Source organism: Podarcis erhardii (assembly GCF_964252035.2).
Source record: "Podarcis erhardii genome assembly, chromosome: 4".
Classification (NCBI taxonomy): domain Eukaryota; kingdom Metazoa; phylum Chordata; class Lepidosauria; order Squamata; family Lacertidae; genus Podarcis; species Podarcis erhardii.
This window is the reverse complement of record NC_138508.1, coordinates 2,222,772-2,237,401: the sequence shown is the minus strand read 5'-3', so window position 1 is coordinate 2,237,401 and position 14,630 is coordinate 2,222,772. Positions and strand designations below refer to the sequence as shown.

Sequence of the window (14,630 nt, the reverse complement as noted above, 5' to 3'; positions counted from 1 at the left end):
GATGGGCTTTGAGAAAGCCTTACCTGCTGAGTGCAGTTGAAGGTTTGTGCCCATTTCATGTTAGGTGTGCAGAAATACATCTCCCCTCCTCTGAACCCTTGTTCCCAACCCCCCCCCCAAAAAAAACAAGATGAAAAGAACCCTCAGATGAGTTGGAAAACCAACAGACCAAGACCAAATGGAGAAAAGCCACCTTCCTCCTTACCCAGTGGCCTCTCTCTGGTTTCCATTGGAGGCCTCTCTGCCTCACAGGAATCCAGGTCCATTTCTGCAAAATGTTCCCTTTTCTGAAAGAACAAGGATTCAAAACTGTAAATGAATGGTGAGAAATGTTAAAAAGAGAATGACAAAGATAGAATCTTTAAGGGTGTTAGGTCTCATTCCCAGAAAAAGGATGGGCCATCAGCAGACCATTTTTGGATGTTCTCTGTCCTGTTTGGAGCCCCTTGGGAGTATCCAGAGGAAAGTCTCTCTCTCACCTGCTTTCTCTCTGCCTGCTCTCTCTCCTCTGCCTGACTCAGGAGGAAACCTTCGGCCAGGGCCACTGCCTGGGAACTGGTCTCCGCTCCACAGTCCCTCACCCAGCTCTCTATCTCCGGAGGAAGGACAGCCAGGAACTGCTCCAAGATCACCAGGTCCAGCATCTCAGCTTTCGTGTGCCTTTCTGGCTTCAGCCACTGATGGCAAAAGTGGTAGAGTCGGCTGCAAATCTCTCGGGGTCCTTTGGCCTCCTGGCAGCAGAACTGCCTCAACTGCTGGCTCTGCACCTCTGAGCAGTGGGTATCCTCCTCACCATGGATCTTCTGCACCGAGTTTTCGAAGAATCCCCCACTGCTCCCAGTTTGGATGACATGGCCTCTTCCTGCTCTAGGGCCAGCGGTGTCTCGCTCATCCATCTGTGCTCTCAGGAAGCCTCTGAGAGATTGGAAGGAACCCTTTGGTCTTCTGCCAAGTTCTGTCTGTCTGAATGAGAAGCTCTAACAAAACCTACAAAGCAAATACATTGTTCTGTTACAAAGGTTGTACAGTATCAGGAGAAGAAAAAGGTTCCCTGAGCAAGCATGGGTGAGTCTTGCTGGGAACCAGGGTAGGACTGCACCACAGCCCAGACTCTGAGCTATCTTTCTAAAAAGGAGGAGGAGGAGGAGATGGAGGCCTCTAGAAGGGAGATTGTGGAAATGTGGAGGCAAGCGAAGAGATTAATACGAGGTGAATCAGCCTGGTTGCTCCTTCCTTCCAGTCAATGCATGAAATCAGAACTGATTGACAAGGGAGTCATTGGTTCCTAGTAAAAAATGACTACGTGTGTTGAATCTGAATCTCCTTCCTTGTAGCTTGAAGCCATTGGTTGGAATCCTGCGCCCAGGTGACATGGCTCTCCTAAAGGCCAGCCTCACTATACACTGCCTTTGTTGATCTAAAAGCAGCCGTTGATACAGTCTCCAGAACCAGACTCTGGGACAGACTACAGGGTACCTACATAGAATTAAGAGCTTCTGCTCTTAATTCAGGCACTGCGCGCCAACACGGCTCTTAGAGTCAGGTGTAGCCGCCTAGGACACCTAACGGACCCTATTAAAACCTCTAAAGGAGTCAGGCAAGGGTGCCTATTGGCCCCTCTACTATTCAATTTCTATCTAAATAATTTAGTATCTGCACTCCATGACTCAGAACTCCACCCTCCAAAGCTCGCAAATCGGCATATTTCAGTCCTACTATGTGCCGATGATGCAGTAACTTTATCTAGAACCCCCACTGGACTCAAAAGAGCACTAAGAAAGCTCACAGCATACTGTGAATTTGAATGTCTCAAAATCAACTATCAAAAGACCAAGATACTCGCTTTGGGGGCAAAACCAAAGCTTAAAAGCTGGGAACTCCAAGGCCATAAATTAGAACAACTCACAAACTATAAGTATCTAGGAATGGTGGTACAGGCCTCAGGAGCCAACAAACTACACATAAACTCCATCGGGAGTTCAGCGGGAAAACCCGCAAATTGTATCCTTTAATTTTTTTAGAGCACAAAGGGGCTTCTTTGTTCCCGCAGCTCTAAAACTATACAAGGCCAAAACTTTGGCACAACACCTTTGGCCAAAACTTTGGCACAACTCCTTTATGGTTCCTTTTTGCGCCTGCCTTCCTCGGCTTTCTCCCTTGACAGCGTTCAATCTAGACCTCTTAGAGCTCTCCTCCAAGTGCCCAGATGTGTCTCAAACTCATGGGTAGATTATAAACGGGGATGATGAGAGTGGAGGCTAGCATCTGCCTAACATCCATCTACAAATGGCTGACATTGAATCTGCTCCCCCAAGGGAGTCCTGAACATCCTCGAGAAACTGGGTTTTGCCCCTCAAGCCCTTCTAAGTCTGGGCTTGGGCCAGGCCAAAGCCACAGTCAGGCAAAGGATATTAGACACCGAGAGAGAACAGGACTGCGCAAGGTGCCCCGACCATAAAATTGGAGAAATCGAGAAATATATAGCCGCACCGGCAGAATATCTCTTCTTTCTCGCATCTAGAAATGCAAGAAGGGCCTTTACACTCGCCAGAAGCTCGGCTCTTCCCTCGCTGGTCCTGGATGGAGCCTTTAGAAAAGTCCCGTACGATCAGAGACTTTTCACCTGTCCATTGGGAGAGATAGGGAGCCAAAACACTTGTTCTTTAGACATCCCTTTTACGAAGAGGCACGTAGTAAGACCATTGATCCGCTGCTGGTGAGGCTCACTGACCTCCCGCAAAAGCAAAAATTAGACCTTTTCCTGTTAGGCAAAGATCAGAAGATGACCTGGATGGTCGCCAGATTCTGTGTATAGATCCGTAGGCGCAGACCATCTCCCAACTCAAAATAGTCCGTCCAGAAAATCCCCAAACTCGGTTTCATGGGTGACTCTGAGTCAACTCCCTGGGATAGTTTATTGGTGTACATTGCTTTTAAATTTGTTGTTGTACATAAATTGCCTGTTTTACTTCTGTGACTGTACCCCCAAGTGTGTTTCATAAGCTGGTCTCTGACCGTAATAAATTATCTAATCTGACATGGCTCTCCTGTCTCCTCTCTTCTCCATGTAAACATACCCAGCTCCTCTCAAAGCTTGGCTTGATCTGCTTGGCTGGCCTCCTCTGCCAATAAGGAGAAAGAAAGAAGGGAAACAGACAAAGAGGTTTGGGAGCAACCATTCAGACACGTTTCCTCTCTTGTGCAATGACGCTGACCCGTGTCACACACAGCAGAAGTCCTACTGATAAGCTTATTTAAAGAAGCCAGAGTTCTATCTGCTAGATTTCCCAGGGGGCTCTGCATAATTATTTTTCTGGAAGGGGGGCGGTAACCTCCTCCTCTGCCCCCCACAAAGATCTAAAGGAAGGAGACAGTTCCTGCGACCTCGCCCCTCCCTGGCAGGACCCCCTGCTCCCTGGGGCTCCCCCCCCATGAGCCACCCTCCCCTGCTGCAGCCCTGGGACCCCCCCCCCTTCTCCCCACTGCACCCTCGGGGGGGGGGGGAGGAAGAGACTCACCAGATCCCCTTGGAAGAGAACCAGCTTTTAAGCTTTGGTTTTTCCCCAAAATCAAGTATCTTGGTCTTTTGAAAGTTGATTTTGAGACATTCAAATTCACAGTTTGCTGCGAGCTTTCTTAGTGCTCTTTTCAGTCCAATGGGGGTTCTAGATAAAATTACTGCATCATCGGCATATAGCAGGACCGAAATATGCCGATTTGCGAGCTTCGGAGGGTGGAGTTCTGAGTCATGGAGTGCAGATACTAAATTATTTAGATAGAAATTGAATAGTAGAAGCAGAAAGAAAGAAGGGAAACAAACAAAGAGGTTTGGGAGCAACCATTCAGACACGTTTCCTCTGTTGTGCAATGACGCTGACCCGTGTCACACGCAGCAGAAGTACTACTGATAAGCTTATTTAAAGAAGCCAGAGTTCTATCTGCTAGATTTCCCAGGGGGCTCTGAATAATTATTTTTCTGGAAGGGGGCGGGAACCTCCTCCACTCCCCCCCCCCCCAGAACAGATCTAAAGGAAGGAGACAGTTCCTGCGACCTCGCCCCTCCCTGGCAGGACCCCCTGCTCCCTGGGGCTCCCCCCCCCCCACGATCCACCCTCTCCTGCAGCCCTGGGACCCCCTGCTCTCCCCCCACTGCACCCTCCTGGGGGGGGGGAGAGAGGAGACTCACCAGATCCCAGGAGAGGATTGCCCTTCCCAAAGGAGTAAGCAGCCTCTTTATACAAATGCAGAATATAGAGTACTGTAGTTGCAAACCTCGCCCCTCCCTGGCAGGACCCCCTGCTCCCTGGGGCTCCCCCCCATGAGCCACCCTCCCCTGCTGCAGCCCTGGGACCCCCCCCCCTTCTCCCCACTGCACCCTCTGGGGGGGGGGGAGGAAGAGACTCACCAGATCCCAGGAGAGGATTGCCCTTCCCAAAGGAGTAAGCAGCGTCTTTATACAAATGCAGAATATAGAGTACTGTAGTTGCAAACCTCGCCCCTCCCTGGCAGGACCCCCTGCTCCCTGGGGCTCCCCCCCCATGAGCCACCCTCCCCTGCTGCAGCCCAGGGACCCCCCCCTTCTCCCCACTGCACCCTCCTGGGGGGGGGGAAGGAGGAGACTCACCAGATCCCAGGAGAGGATTGCCCTTCCCAAAGGAGTAAGCAGCGTCTTTATACAAATGCAGAATATAGAGTACTGTAGTTGCAAACCTCGCCCCTCCCTGGCAGGACCCCCTGCTCCCTGGGGCTCCCCCCCCATGAGCCACCCTCCCCTGCTGCAGCCCAGGGACCCCCCCCCTTCTCCCCACTGCACCCTCCTGGGGGGGGGGGAGGAAGAGACTCACCAGATCCCCTTGGAAGAGAACAATGCAGCCTTTGCAATAGCAGAAAGCAACCCTGCCCCCCCCCGCTTGCAGGAAGGGGAGGGAGGGGCTTTTCCTCTGGAGGACCTGGCCCCCCCGTTACTTCCTGGCCTCTCTAGGAATGCAGCTCGGTTCCCTTTAACCCTTGCCAAGCCGAGTCCACCCTGCTCAGTCCTCTCTGCCTTTTCTCTCCTGCATTGCACAATCCCAGAGATGCTCATTTTATTTTTGCTCTGGGCTGGTCTGTGATCCGCTCCCTCCCTTGGCCAGAAAGTGGAGGAAGAGGTTGCAGGGAAAAGGGCTTTGCAGGAAGCAAGGAAGCTCTTCCTGGAATGGGAGGGAGCCCCCTGGGTCATCTATTCCAGCCCCCCTGCAAGGCAGGAATCCAACCTCTGCTTCACAACCTCCAAGGAAGGAGAGTCCGCCATCTCCCAAGGGATTCTGCTGCTCTTCCCCTCAGAAGGTTCTTCCTGCTCTTTAGGCAGCAGAAACTGCTTTCTGGTCCTCTGGGTCCCTTATTCTGGGCAGGAGAAAACAAGCTGGCTCCCTCTTCCATGGGTCAGCAGCCCCCCAGATATTGAGAGGTGGCTCTCAGGTCTCCATCCAGGCAGATTTCAGCTGTTCCTGCCTCTCCTGGGACTACATATTGCTGAGCTGAAAAATGCAGTAAAGTGCACATTTTGAAGGCTTTGGGCATGTTTTGTTAATGGCGAAATCTGAGGGCTCCCTTGGACAAAAAACAAGAACACCAGCCAGGAATAGCAGAGCAAAAGAGCAGCCAGTAGGCTTGGTCTTTCTTGAAGACTGTGGCGACAGGACTCCCACCTGCCACAAGGTGGACAAAGATGGATGCCCAGAACAACAGAGCCCCCAAACTTTTATCAGCTGCTAATCCCCATGTTACACTCCCCCCCAACTACATCACTCATGCATCAGGGTAAGGGGAAGTCTGGGGGCAGCAATCTGAGCATCCTGGACTCTGCCCCATGGTTCTCCTTGCCATCCACCAAACACCCATTGATTGTAACAAAAGAGAAATTTACATTTCCCTGTTTCCCAGCCAAGTCAATCACACACCCTTTTGTCTCCATCTGGGTTTGCTATTTCTGGAATGGCTACCTGTCTGGCACTCAGGTATCAGGATGCCAGGGATTATCACTCGGGCAGAGGGGCTGCTGAGTAGCTGAGCTCACAGGTCTAGATGAATTTCTGAAGTTTTCCCAGTGAGCCAATACATACTGTATTTGTTGCTCTATAAGACTCACTTTTTCCCTCCTAAAAGGTAAGGGGAAATATGTGTGTGTCTTATGGAGCGAATGCAAGCTGCTATGCCAGAAGCCAGAACAGCAAGAGGGATTGCTGCTTTCACTGTGCAGCGATCCCTCTTGCTGTTCTGGCTTCTGAGATTCAGAATATTTTTTTCTTGTTTTCCTCCTCCAAAAACTAGGTGCGTCTTGTCGTCTGGTGCGTCTTATAGAGCAAAAAATACGGTAGATACATTTATCAGTGAATTCTTACATTTGGTATTGTGCAGCAGAGGCCCTTTGACCAGATAGGAAGAAACTGTGATGAAGTGTTTTGTGGGGACAAGTCACAAAAGTCACAAAAGTGATGGTGATGATTTTGGGAGTGGGCCGCATTTGCATGATATCTGCTGCAGGGGCAACCCCCCAAAAAATCTATACATAAATTCCTGCAACAGTTTGCCTTCCAATGTCCGGCTATACCTCTTGGCTCGTCCTCCAAACTTTGCTGGGGGGCTGTGTTCCCACTCCCAAAGCAGGGACAGACTCTTAGCACCTGAACACTGTACCACCTCATTGCTGCTGCCTGGGGTGTGAGGGTTTATATAGTGGCGAGTGAATATTCGGAATATTTGGCCAATTAAGTGAGGCGGAGAATCCCTCAAGGGACGGAGCAGCAGCTGATTTGCTACCTGTGCTATGACACCCTCCTCTCAGCTGAGCAGGTGCCCTGGGGGGACCTCAGAGGGGCTGATAAATCCCACAAAGGAAGTGGCTCCCAGGTAGGACTGCAGTCAGAATCTGAGAGCCTTCCAGGTGCCACACAGGACTGTTAACAAGCCCCACCCCCCAAAAAAACCCACAACACCCCTGTGATCATCTTCTAGCTTGGTTTCTTTCCCCTTCCCGTTCCCTGGATTCTCACAGAGAGAAGAAGGGGAGACAATTTACAACAGGAGCCACCTCCTGGCCAAGCCATCCCATGGGAGAGAGTTGCTGGAGGCAGGGGTGGGACCTGTTGGCCGCGAATATCTGGATTGGCTAAGCAGATGAAATGGGCAGAAGCATCTCAGCCAGTGGGAAAGGAAGCCATATTGACTATGGCAAGCATAGGCAAACTCGGCCCTCCAGATGTTTTGCGACTACAATTCCCATCAACCCTGACCACTGGTCCTGTTAGCTAGGGAAGATGGGAGTTGTAGTCCCAAAACATCTGGAGGGCCGAGTTTGGGGGTGCCTGCACTATGGGTTGTGGACTCTCCATCTTTGGCGGTCTTCACATACCTGTCATCTGTCCTGCTTTGAGTGGGACGTCCTGCAATTCCAGAAGCCACCCTGGCTTCTGATTGGCTCCCAGGATGTCCTGTTTTGGCTCCCGTGAATGTGTTGCCCCAAAAGATGGCCATTTTGGGGGGTCCTTGCTCTTTTGTGATTTACGTGACTCATTCAGGAGCATGGCCCCAAAAGTCGCAGGTCCCAAATTCCCTTTGCAACATGTTGGAGGGTAGGCAGAGTTTGGGAGGACAACTCTCTTCATATTCTATGGGTGTGGGTGACAGGAGAAAGAGTGGACGATGTCAGAATCTTCGGAGGGCCAGCAGAGGAGCCTCCCTTGGATCAATCACCACACCCCCATAGTGGCCGTAAAAGCAGGTGAGCAGTGAGTCTCCCTCAAGTTTTAAAAGGAGTGCTGCATTACTCGGCTGTCTCACAGGATGCTTTTTATTATGTTTTTATCATTGTTGTTCTGCATTGTGCTTTTAATGTTGTACACCGCCCTGGGATATTCTGATAAAGGGTGGTACAGTAGTGCCCCGCAAGACGAATGCCTCGCAAGACAAAAAACTCGCTAGACGAAAGGTTTTTTCGTCCGCGATTTGCCTCGCAAGACGAATTCCCCTATGGGCTTGCTTCGCAAAACGAAAACGTCTCGCGACTTTGTTTCCTTTGTGTAAAAACCGTTAAAACCAAGGGTGCTTAGCTTGAGCAGCTGCAGTTGCGACTTGACTTCGAGGAGCAACTGTTAGCACGTGGTTTGGTAGCCTTTTCTCAGACTTTGCTCACTTTTGAAGATTTTCCAAAACTTTTCCAGAACTTTTCCAGAACTTCTCTTTCATCCATTTGGTAAGTTAAACTTTTAAAACTTTTTTGGGGGGTTTTGGATTTTGGGTTGGGGTGTTTGGGATTCAAGGACTTGGTGTTGGGAAGGGGTTTGCGATAATCTGGGGGCTTGTGGGCCTTTTTTGGGAATTTTTATGATTTTCTGTGACCACTGGGCCAGGTTGATTTTTTTTGAAAATTTTTCTGAGTTTGAATTTCTGAGTGCTGGCTGGCTAGGGGAACAGTTGGGGAGGTTTCTGCAGAAATCTGGGACCATGTGGGGTTTTTTGGGTAATTTTTATGATTTTCTGTGACCACTAGGCATGGTTGTTTATTTTCAATTTTTTTTTTCTGAGTTTGAATTTCTGAGTGCTGGCTGGCTAGGGGAACAGTTGGGGAGGTTTCTGCAGAAATCTGGGACCATGTGGGGTTTTTTGGGGAATTTTTATGATTTTCTGTGACCACTGGGCCAGGTTGTTTTTTTTTTTGAAAATTTTTCTGAGTTTGAATTTCTGAGTGCTGGCTGGCTAGGGGAACAGTTGGGGAGGTTTCTGCAGAAATCTGGGACCATGTGGGGTTTTTTGGGGAATTTTTATGATTTTCTGTGACCACTGGGCCAGGTTGTTTTTTTTTGAAAAATTTTCTGAGTTTGAATTTCTGAGTGCTGGCTGGCTAGGGGAACAGTTGGGGAGGTTTCTGCAGAAATCTGGGACCATGTGGGGTTTTTTGGGGAATTTTTATGATTTTCTGTGACCACTAGGCATGGTTGTTTATTTTCAATTTTTTTTTTCTGAGTTTGAATTTCTGAGTGCTGGCTGGCTAGGGGAACAGTTGGGGAGGTTTCTGCAGAAATCTGGGACCATGTGGGGTTTTTTGGGGAATTTTTATGATTTTCTGTGACCACTGGGCCAGGTTGTTTTTTTTTGAAAAATTTTCTGAGTTTGAATTTCTGAGTGCTGGCCATGTTGTTATTTTTTGAAATTTTTTTTTGTCTGGGTGGGGAAGCAGTTGGGGAGGGGTTTGCAGCAGTTGGGGAGGGGCTGGGGGAGCAGTTGGGGAGGGGTTTGCAATTTCTGTGTTGTGGGTGGGTTGGTGCGTGTCTGTGGGGGCAGTTGAGGTTTTTGAAGACATTGGTGATTTTTGAAGCTTTTCCTAAACTTATTTTGCAGCCATTTGAGGTTTCTGAGGACTTCGGTGGTTGATTGTTGAAGCTTTTCCAGAACTTCTCTTTCATCCATTTGGTAAGCTAAACTTTTAAAACTTTTTTGGGGGTTTTTGGATTTTGGATTTGGGGTTGGGGTGCTTGGGATTCAAGGCCTTGGTTCTGGGTTTTAATTTCTGTGTGGTGGGTGGCTGGCTGCTTTTGTATTTTTTGGGTTTGAAGCACATCACTGATTTTTTTTTTCTGTTTCTGAGTTTACGAAGGTAGGAGCTGTGCTGCCATGGGACCCAAGAAGACTGCTGCTGCGGTGGCCGGCGAGAGGAAGAAGGAGAAGGTGACGCTGGAAATGAAGAAGGAGATCATCCGGAAGCACGACGGCGGAATGCGTGTGACGGACATCGCCAGGGAGTACGGCAGGAACCCATCGACCATCGGGACCATCCTGAAGATGAGGGAGAAGATCCTGGCGACTGATGCAGCCAAGGGAGTCACCAGGATCGTGAAGAACCGCCCAGCTGTCCTGGAGGAGGTCGAGAAGTTGCTGCTCATCTGGATAGAAGAGAAGCAGCGTGCAGGGGACACAGTGTCTGAGGCCGTCATTTGTGAGAAGGCCAAGGCCTTGCACGCTGACCTCATCCGGGAACAGCCAGGAACCTCAGCCGAGCCAGAAGTCTTCAAGGCTAGCAGAGGTTGGTTTGACCGGTTCAAGACAAGATCTGGCATCCACAGCGTGGTCAGGCATGGAGAGGCTGCCAGTTCTGATGTTCCTGCGGCTGAAGACTTTGCAGCGGAGTTCCTGGAGGTTGTGACGACGGAGGGCTACGTTCCGCAGCAGGTCTTCAACTGCGACGAGACCGGGCTGTTTTGGAAGAGGATGCCCAAAAGGACTTTCATCACTCAGGAGGAGTCCAGGCTGCCTGGCCACAAGCCCATGAAGGACCGCCTGACCCTGCTCTTCTGTGCCAACGCAAGCGGCGACCTGAAGATCAAGCCCCTGCTGGTGTACCACTCGGAGAACCCACGGGCCTTCAAGAGACACAAGATCGACAAGGAGCGGCTGAGTGTCATGTGGCGATCCAACAGCAAGGCTTGGGTCACACGTGTGCTGTTTGTGGACTGGGTCAATCTTGCTTTTGGCCCTGCTGTCAAGCAGTACCTGCTGGACAACGACCTGCCGCTGAAGGCTTTGCTTCTGATGGACAATGCTCCTGCCCATCCTAAAGGCCTTGAGGTGGACTTGTTGGAGGAGTTCAGCTTCATCAACATCATGTTCCTGCCGCCTAACACCACGCCACTGCTCCAGCCGATGGATCAGCAGGTCATCGCCAATTTCAAAAAACTCTACACCAAGGAGCTTTTCAGGCGATGCTTCGAGGTGACTGACTGCACCACCATCACCCTGCGGGAATTCTGGAAGGACCACTTCGACATCGTCACCTGCTTGAAGATGGTCAACACGGCCTGGGACGGGATCAGCCAGAGAAATTTGAATTGCGCTTGGCGCAGCCTGTGGCCGGACTGTGTGGCACCAAGTGACTCTGATGCACCAGAGTCAACAGTGGTGCAGGACATTGTTGCCTTGGGGAGGACCATGGGCCTGGAGGTCACGGAGGAGGACGTCTGCGAGCTGGTGGAGGGGCACGACGACGAGCTGACCACCGTGGAGCTGGTCGAACTGCAGGCAGAGGCTGCGCAGGAGCAGGCCTCACTGGAAGAGGAGGAAGCAACTGAGGAACGGCTGTCCTCCGAAAGACTGAGGGACATTTGCCAGAAGTGGAAGGAGGTGCAGACTTTTGCAGATCTACACCACCATGAGAAGCACGTGGCACATGACGCTGGGAACTTTTATGATACGAGGGTCATGTCGTCTTTCAGGGAGCTGCTGAAAAGGCGGATAAAGCAGCAGACTATGGACAGGTTCTTGACCAAGAAGCAAAGAGTGGAAGAGGAGCCTTCTTCGAGTGGTCCCCCAGAGTCTTAGAAAATGTACTGTACACTTTGTTGATTTTTAAATGTTTTTCTGTCATGTTTATAAAGTTAATTTATTTTCCCTTCAATTTTTGAACTGCTCTTTACAGTATGTGTGACTTTAAAGAGCAGTTAATAAACTGTTGTTGTACCAAATTTGGCTTTGTTTGGACTTTTTTTGACCATAGGAACGCATTAATTGATTTTCAATGCATTCCTATGGGATTTCGTGCTTCGCAAGACGAAAAATTCGCTAGACGACAAAAATTGCGGAATGAATTAATTTCGTCTTGCGGGGCACCACTGTATATATATTGAATAAATACTTCTACTACTTCTATTACTATTTCCCCAGCACCATAAGTTCCTTGTTTGATTCTGTTTTTATGTTATAAAGGGCTTATGGAGTGCCAAGTCTTTTTGAGAGAACTGCTGTGGAGCTGAGATGAACGGGGAAAGACCATTTCCTCTCCACCCAGCAGAGTTTTGGAACTCCAGGAAGACACAACCTGAAAGACAGTGCGCTATTTTATGAAAAATTTTATAACTCTTTCTTAGGTTATATGATGTTATGATGTATTGTAATTTTCATAAAATGTATACATTGCTTGATTGTAAGCACACACACACACACTTTCAAAATGTTTTATAAATGTTTTTAATAGTAATTTCAACATAACATTTTATCCAAAAACATATCATTCTTAACCCCGCCCCCGTTATTTTTCCCCTCTCCAAAAAACCTGACCCCCCCTCCCCTCCCCTCCCCGACTCCCCTCAGCTCCTCTCTCTGGTTTATCAACATATGTTATTTTCTGCATGTTAACAAACTGTACAGATCCTTAATTTATCTATCTAAATGTTATCAATAAAGTTTGTAAATGTTTATTCAAAACCTGCCAAGGAGTCCAGTTCATTTTGTTGCTTCTGTAATTACTTTGTAAAGGGTTCCCATTCATCTTTAAAACAACAGTTATCCTTGTCATGTAGTTTGTGTGTCAATTTTCTTTCAACAAGGAACACTCTGTGAATTTTAAATCGGTTTTCCGTAACCTTTCCCAATCTTCCACAATAATATAATGACCTATATCTTGTGCCCATTTAATCATAACTGATTTCACCTCTTCGTCTTTCGTCTCCCATTCTAACAGAACACCATATGTGCCTTTCAGCAGTTGGAATCTAAGTCTCTCCTGTATTTGTCAAAGGAATCTCTGAAATTCTGATGTTAGCCTGTATCTCCTTTTCATGTATGTAAAGGAAATGCCCTCTGGGAATTCCCATTTATATCTAATGTCAGCTCTCCTGAGTGCTATTGTTAAATATCTATATTTGGTTGTTCTAAGTCTCAATTTCAGTGGAATCTCTCTAAAGATATCTACTTTCTGTCTGGCAACCACATTATTTTTTTCAAAAACTGTTCTGAAGGATTGCGTCCTTCACTCTTTTTGTTACTAGTGTTAATAAAACATCTCCTGGCTGCGTCCGTTCTTGATTTTCACGCGATCTAATTCTGAAACAGCTCTCTGAAAGCCCATCCAACCAATCTTTGCTTTTTCCCAGCCATTCTGAAATTGTCTGTGTGACATATGTCTCCAAATTTGGCTCTGAATCAGATTCTGGAAGGCCTCTGTCAGGAAGACGTTAACTTATTACTTCAGCTAAATGCCCAAGGTACAATGGTACCTTGGGTTACAAACGCTTCAGGCTACAGACTCTGCTAACCCAGAAATGGTACCTCGGGTTAAGAACTTTGCTTCAGGATGAGAACAAAAATCGTGCTCCGGCGGCCCCATTCGCCAAAGTGGTGCTTCAGGTTAAGAACAGTTTCAGGTTAAGAACAGACCTCCAGAACAAATTAAGTTCTTAACCCGAGGTACCACTGTACAGGCACAGCTTCTCTTAAACTCCCTCCTCTCATAATCAGTTGTTACGCTTCAGGTATCCAGAATAAATGCTAAAAGGCTGAACTCTGTTTCTGTTGCTTCTCTCTCATTCCCTTCCTTAGTTATGACAGGACAGCCCAGCTTCCTTCATGGCTTCATACTTTGGTCCGTGAGCGAGGGGCCACTTTTCCTCGGTTCCCCTCTCTCTTAGCAGTCCCGCTCCCGAGGTATTTTCCTTTGTATGCCAGACCCAGGGGATCATCTGAGTCCTTTTCACTGACTCAGAAATCTCCTTTTCCTAGAAAATCTTTCCCCTCCCAAATGGAAGGAGACCCCAGAAGAAGAGTTTTCCCATCTGAACACTCTCTCCAGACCCTCAACATGGACTTCCAATCTCAGCTACGACTGTTAATAGAGGAGCTGCCTCACTTCATGAAATTAAAACCTCGCTCCTTCAAAGTATTAAGAGTTCAAAGACTGTGATAAAAATGAAAGAAGAGCAAAGGGAGAACAATATCGTGGTTCTCAAATGATGGATAACATAGGTTACTACAGGAGTAAGAAAATAAAATGATAATTTTTATTATTATTTATTATTTATACCCCGCCCATCTGGCTGGGCTTCCCCCGCTACTCTGGGTGACTTCAAATAAAATATTAAAATACTAATACATCAAACATTAAAAGCTTCCCTAAGCAGGGCTGCCTTCAGATGTCTTCTAAAAGTCTGGTAGTTGTTGTTCTCTTTGACATCTGGTGGGAGGGCGTTCCACAGGGAGGGCGCCACTACCGAGAAGGCCCTCTGGCTGGTTCCTTGTAACTTAGCTTCTCGCAGTGAGGTAACCTCCAGAAGGCCCTCGGTGCTGGACCTCAGTGTCTGGGTAGAACTTCAAAGGTAGCCCCATATAGAGCGCATTGCAGCAGTCCAAGCGGGAGATGAGCAGAGCATGCACCACTTTGGCGAAGCAGTCGCAGGCAGATAGGGTCTCAGCCTGCATACCAGATGGGGCTGGGAAACAGCTCCCGGGACACAGATTTTTCAGGGGCACAGTTACCCCATGCAGGACCAGGGAATCCTCCACACCTGCCCGCCTCCTGTCCCCCAAAACAGTACTTCTGTCTTGTCAGGATTCAACCTCAATCTGTGAACCACCATCCATCCTCCAACCGCCTCCAGACACTCACAAAAGGACCTTCACCGCCTTCACTGGTTCTGATTTGAAAGAGAGGTAGAGCTGGGTATCATCCGCATAATGATGAACACCCAGCCCAAACCCCCTGATGATCTCTCCCAGCAGCTGCATGTAGATGTTGAAAAGCATGGGAGTGAGGATGGAACCCTGAGGCACCACACAAGTGAGAGCCCAGGGTTCTGAACACTCATCCCCCCCACCACTTTCTGAACATA

General features: G+C 48.7%; 2 protein-coding genes across 2 annotated transcripts in view; one reads left to right on the top strand and one right to left on the bottom strand.

Annotated features, from left to right (window-relative positions):
* LOC309340970 (uncharacterized protein) overlaps window positions 1-14,630 on the bottom strand; it is a 98,269-nt gene that overhangs the window by 23,620 nt on the left and 60,019 nt on the right. The window lies entirely within an intron of this gene.
* Window positions 7,898-11,492, top strand: LOC309341046 (tigger transposable element-derived protein 1-like). Its single transcript, XM_081860475.1, has 2 exons — window positions 7,898-8,230; window positions 9,376-11,492. Exon 2 carries the CDS (start codon window positions 9,649-9,651, stop codon window positions 11,347-11,349), a length of 1,701 nt encoding a protein of 566 aa, XP_081716601.1. The 5' UTR covers window positions 7,898-8,230; window positions 9,376-9,648; the 3' UTR covers window positions 11,350-11,492.

What these genes read in the sequence shown, in the direction of transcription:
- LOC309341046 (XM_081860475.1), top strand. Translation starts at nt 9,649, where the DNA reads ATGGGACCCAAGAAGACTGCTGCTGCGGTGGCCGGCGAGAGGAAGAAG.